At 32.3% G+C, this 6,012-nt stretch overlaps 1 protein-coding gene across 1 annotated transcript; it reads left to right on the forward strand.

Annotated features, from left to right (window-relative positions):
• Positions 1-527: 527 nt before the first annotated feature.
• Positions 528-5,735, forward strand: LOC142617904 (endoglucanase 14-like). Its single transcript, XM_075790877.1, has 6 exons — positions 528-741; positions 1,930-2,343; positions 2,674-2,760; positions 3,469-3,621; positions 3,786-4,067; positions 5,315-5,735. Exons 1-6 carry the CDS (start codon positions 544-546, stop codon positions 5,630-5,632), a joined length of 1,452 nt encoding a protein of 483 aa, XP_075646992.1. The 5' UTR covers positions 528-543; the 3' UTR covers positions 5,633-5,735.
• Positions 5,736-6,012: the final 277 nt, after the last annotated feature.

Below are 6,012 nucleotides of genomic sequence, written 5' to 3' on the forward strand. Positions count from 1 at the left end.
AATGTCGTAGCCACTATTCGCATTTAAGGTAATACCTATCATTTATGAGCAGTTATTTTTTAAAATCATTATTTTTGTAGATTTGTTAGTGAATTAATGATATAGCAAAATCTAAACCTTTTATTATAAATGAAAGGTTAAGATTAAATGAACTTTACTTAGTAGAGTACCCTAGGAACTCTAGAGGATCTGAATCCCCGGAAGTAAGCCATATTTATTATTTTTTTAGTGGGTAACAAGCAACAACATTAAATTAATGATAAAGATTTGGGTAGATATTATACCCACACAAAAATGTAGGGGTACCATAGAATCACCCTTGTAGAAATACATGTACTAAATCTTCCTATATGGAATGATCATTAATTCTCTTCCAAAATGGTGGAACCCCGAGATCTACGATTACGGGTCTATTATAGAAAGAAGTAAATTGCAGCCCATTGTCTCTGATCGAATAACACTATAAATTCCCAGTTATCGGAGGTCAGTTATTATCTTCTAGCTATAGGCATTGTTCTTCACACAATTATACATCAAAGAGCAATGTCTTCAATCAAAGTCCTTGGTTTGGTTTGCCTGTGTATCGTTTTATTGGCTCATGGAGTTACTTCATTTGAATATGGTGAAGCTCTGACAAAGTCTTTGTTGTTTTATGAGGGCCAACGTTCAGGGAAATTGCCATCTAACCAAAGAGTGCAATGGCGTGGAGATTCTGCACTTAAAGATGGTAGCGATGCAGGAGTAAGATAATCTCAACTTCATTATTTTTTTGAAGTATACTTGTCTTTTTTTTTTATGCTGTTATGCATGGGGTGCCATGTTGAAAGTTCGTACTTCAATTATGAGTGTGTTCTTTTCTCTATATTTCTACTTGTTTTGGTGGAAAACTCTGGTGCTATGTTACCAGTTTTTAAATTCTTGAATTTTCATTTTTCATATGCATATGTTTTTCTCCGTTTGTTTCAAGAGAATACGTTTTTCAAAGATAATTTCTTTGTAGTTTTCTTGTATTTGGTAGCAGAATGTACTGTTCAAAGGAAAACTAAAATTGATCAATGAAAAATCCCAGTTTTGTTTTAGAGAGCTTGTTTTCAGTTTTTATTATTTGGAAAACAAACTCGCTCAAAAGCAGGACTCTCTCTAATTCTAAATAAGGAAAGATTCTAAGTAAAAAAAATGATAAATTGATAATAATGAATTGAAAAGATTCTTTGTTAACCAAAAAAATAGAGATAATATAGTATCAAATTGGTAATTGATATATATGAAGATATATTTTTAGATTTTTTTTATGAAAAAAAAAAAGGTAATTGATTTTTTTAATGAATTTTTATATTGTCCATAAAAGTTGTATCAAAACTTTCTTAAAATTGTCCATTAACAAATACTCTAAAGACATTTGTTAACCAAACCTATTTAACATTTTGAACTATTTTGAATGGAAAGTATAGTTATTTTGAATTATATGAAATATAGCTGTTTTTTTTTTTTTTTTATGAGATATAGCTGTTTTTTAAATTTAAAAAAAAAAACGTTTTAAACTGTTTTGAATGGAGAATATATTTATTTTGAATTATATGAAATTTAGTAAGCCCAAAATGAATTATTGACAAATCAAATACTAGAACGCAGAATATTATTTCACACTTGTTTTTATACATTTCATGCACTCAACATCTACAATTTCATACACCATTTGAATGATGTACACCAAGGAGTGCGAGAGAATAATTGTCCATGCTAAATATGATTAAAAAAATGTCCAAACTTATACTCTTCCATTTCAATCCCTTTTTAGATATATATTTTGTTAACACATACATAGTAATCAATTTGTTAAATAGTTTAATTAAGTGAATGTTTTCTATATGTTTCAAATGGGTACAAGAATGAATATATGTTCTTTACATTTTCACACAATATATATAGGTTGATCTTGTGGGAGGATATTACGATGCTGGGGACAACGTAAAGTTTGGTTTCCCATTTGCATTCACAATAACAATGCTTTCATGGAGCACAATAGAGTTCCAAGCTCAACTGGAGGCCAAGAAGGAGCTTTCAAATGCACTAGATGCCATCAAGTGGGGCACAGATTACTTGATCAAAGCCCATCCTGAACCAAACGTTCTATATGCTCAAGTTGGTGATGGTGATTCTGATCATGCATGTTGGCAAAGACCAGAAGACATGACTACCCCAAGAACAACTTTTAAGATTGATGAGGGACATCCAGGATCTGATCTTGCTGCTGAAACTGCTACAGCTTTCGCCGCAGCTTCTATTGCTTTCAAGCCATCAAATCCTGAATATGCATCCCAGCTTTTAGAACATGCAAAACAGGTTAAGTTTTCCCGTTTACATCTCTAGAGTAATTCTAGTATCTTGTAAAACTTTACAATTTTCGCTACAACTATCTTACGTGGTAAATTGTGATTAGTTACGTGTCATGTACCCATAATTTTCTTTCCACCACTCACAATCGACTATGTGGATAGTTGTGAAAAAAATTGTGATGTTTTATGTGGTTCTAGAATTTTTTCACTATTTATTATTGTTAATATTGTAGTTATTCTTTTATTTTAATCTAAAGTACCCATGTTTTTTATTTGTATAAGAAAACTTTCATTGTTACATACATGCTAATACATATAGCATTATACATGGTTGCAGCTCTTTGACTTTGCACGCAATCACCAGGGAGTGTACCAAAGCAGCATTCCTCAAGCAGGAAATTTCTACAGCAGTAGCGGATTTGAGGTACGTAGTAGTATAAAGGAGTTTGGCTCTATCCTTGTAGAAATAGTTTCTTATAAGAATGTAATTAATTGGAACTTGAATTGTCAATGTTTTTTTAGTTCAACCATATTTCATGATCTTTCTAAGATAAACTTTAGAGAAATGCTACGCTCACAATATTTTCAAAACAAATTATAGGTAGTAAGTTATTATTGGTTTTAAGTTGAATCTACCATTTAAATTACTTTTTTGCCCACCAATATCAATCACTTAAGATTTGTTGTGAAAGTATTGTAAATATGTTATGCACGTAGCATTTTTTCAAACTTTTAGGGTCAATTTTTCTCTCCTACAATTAAATTTAATAATATGTACATTAATTTTAATTGTATTTGAAGAAGAAAACATTATTTGTGTTTCATTGTTCGATACAACTATGTTTGAATCAAATTAGATACACTAATGTACTCCACCTAGGATACTACACCTAAAACTTTGTCCAAATTTTTTTTTTTAAACTCGAATATTTGGGGGTGTTTGGTAATGTTGTTTTAGTAATGTTGTTTGTATTTTTTAGAATACATGTAAGTGAAAAAGTGTATAGAAATACATGTAATGTTTAAACATTGAAAACTGTTGTTCTAGTTACACTACCAAACAGCCCCTTGATTTCCAAGAGATATGGTAGTTGAATTTGTATATGAACTAACCATGTCTGTTTTCTAACAGGATGAATTGTTATGGGCTGCAGCATGGCTTCATCGTGCCACCGACGAGAAAACTTACCTAGATTTCCTTGGAGGATCATCGAATACAGGTGGAACCAGAACCGTGTTTTCCTGGGATGACAAATATGTTGGAGCACAAGTCCTAGTTTCAAAGGTACTTATATATATATATATATATATATATATTTATAGGAATACCCCTCTATCAATTGCAATCTTTTTATTTGGAGAAAGAACAATATGTATCACCATTTCATAAAGTTTCATGTGAATTAAGTATGGGAGCTAACATGGGGCATATATATATTTGGTGTGTAGCTTGTTTTGGAGGGGAAGGTGGAGAATTCAGGCATATGGAGCCAGTACAAGAGCCAGGCAGAGCAGTTCATATGCTCTTGTGCACAGAAAGGCAATAGTAATGTTAAGAAGTCACCTGGGGGTTTGTTATGGTTTCTACCATTTAATAACCTTCAATACACCACCTCTGCTACATTCATTGCCACTGCATATTCTCAATATCTGACTGAAAAGAAGGCTTCGATCCAATGTCCCAGTGGCATAGTACAGCCCGATGAACTAATTGCCTTGGCCAAATCACAGGTACTACAATATTGTTTGCCCACTTTAGAAAAATCTAAATATGTTGGAGATTTAAGTGTCTATGGGAAAAAATAATAATATTTAAATGCTGTGTTTTCAACTATTTAGCTTATTTAACCTTAAAAAGATAAATTAAGAAAGGGAAATTCTAAGGAATACTTTTAGGGGCATTAGTTAATAATTCATTTAAAGAAAGTTTTTATGGGGAAAAAAAAAATTAATATTTTGACAATTTTTTTTTGGTTCCTATAAAAGTGGTATCAAAACTTTTCTAAAATGGATTGTTAACCAATGCCCTTAAGGCTCTCGTTAGCATGACCCATTAAGAAATAATACTCTTATATTAATTTTGAGGGATAGCACAATCAAATGGAGATTACGTCTCATAATCAAAGATTACTAATTTAAATTCCATTGAGTAGATCTACACTGTTTAATGTAAATAATTATTTCGTTATTCAAATCAAGGAAGTCAATACCGTATCGGAGGCTGTACCGGTTTGGCCACCGGTACGATATATTTCGGATACCGGTCAATACCGGTGTACTGTTTCAGGTTTACCGCTATTTTATATATATATATATATACACACACACACACACACACACCAAAATCTCTAGAACCATGTTTATAAGCATATAATATTTCACTTATATTATAGTAAATATAAAAGTTTATCATAAAACATTACCTCAATTTAAAACAAATTATTCATAGTTTTAAACTTTAGTATCAATTAAAAGGAAAAAAAAAAACACAATATAAAAAATAGAAAGCTTAGTTGTTCATTATATACTAAGAAAACAAATAATACTAATAAGTTAATGTAAATAAGTTACCATTATACCCTTACAAAAATTCAAAAATTACACAACTAAAAAAAAAAAAGGCTTTTTTCTGTACCGGCCGGTATTGCCTGAAATTGGCCAGTATGGCCGGTACGGTCGGTATTTTTTCCGGTACAAAATAAAAGTGTACCAGTACCCGTGCACTGGCCGGTACGGCCAGTACCGGTACGGTATCGGTAACCTTGATTCAAATGTTATTTAACTTTAGCTTTCTTTCCCAAATTCAAAAGATTTCATATTTTGGTACTTGGTAATATTTATGTCTTAATCAGAAAAATATAGCCAAACAATTTTTTTCCTTGTAGCACCAAATACTAATTTTGGATTAAGGCCTTATTGTTGTTCCTATACTATGTACTGATCAATGGCTTTTGGTTTATTCTCTCTCGCACTACTAGGTTGATTATATCTTGGGTTCAAATCCACAAAAAATGAGCTACATGGTGGGATTTGGGTCAAATTACCCGAAACAACTTCATCATAGAGGAGCATCCATTGTGTCCATCAAGAAGAATCCTGAACCTGTGACATGCAAAGGGGGCTTTGACTTGTATTTCTACAGGAATGAACCCAACCCAAATGTGTTGGATGGTGCAGTGGTTGGTGGGCCGGATGATAATGATGGCTTCACGGACTCAAGATCTAACTTCCAACAGGCTGAAACAGCAATTGCGAACATTGCACCACTAGTTGGCGTTTTGGCTCGGATTGCCTAAACTTCATTCAAATATATACATGCCCAACTTTTTTAAGTGAATGGGGATACAAAGAAGTTGTAATTAACTAATAATATACCACGTTCATGCTGGAATTAATCCAGCAATGAATGGTTGATAGGAGCTAGTTGCTGCTTCTTGTTCAGCAGATAGCTAAGTAGAATAAGTAGCTTTGTTTGGTTTGCTTTGATGTTACAGATATTGGTCTGCAGCTTGTTTCTTTTGCTTGTTAAATTTTAGCCCACTCATAAAAAACAAAGGGCATAGAATTTTTCTCTTTCTGGTTTCTCTGGGATTAGAATTGGAGCATCTATGAAATCCATGAGCCCATAAATAATTGCAGCGTGTATTAACGAAACACATAAGAAGAGTTCTTACAG

This window comes from Castanea sativa, chromosome 11 (assembly GCF_040712315.1).
Source record: "Castanea sativa cultivar Marrone di Chiusa Pesio chromosome 11, ASM4071231v1".
Lineage (NCBI taxonomy): Eukaryota > Viridiplantae > Streptophyta > Magnoliopsida > Fagales > Fagaceae > Castanea > Castanea sativa.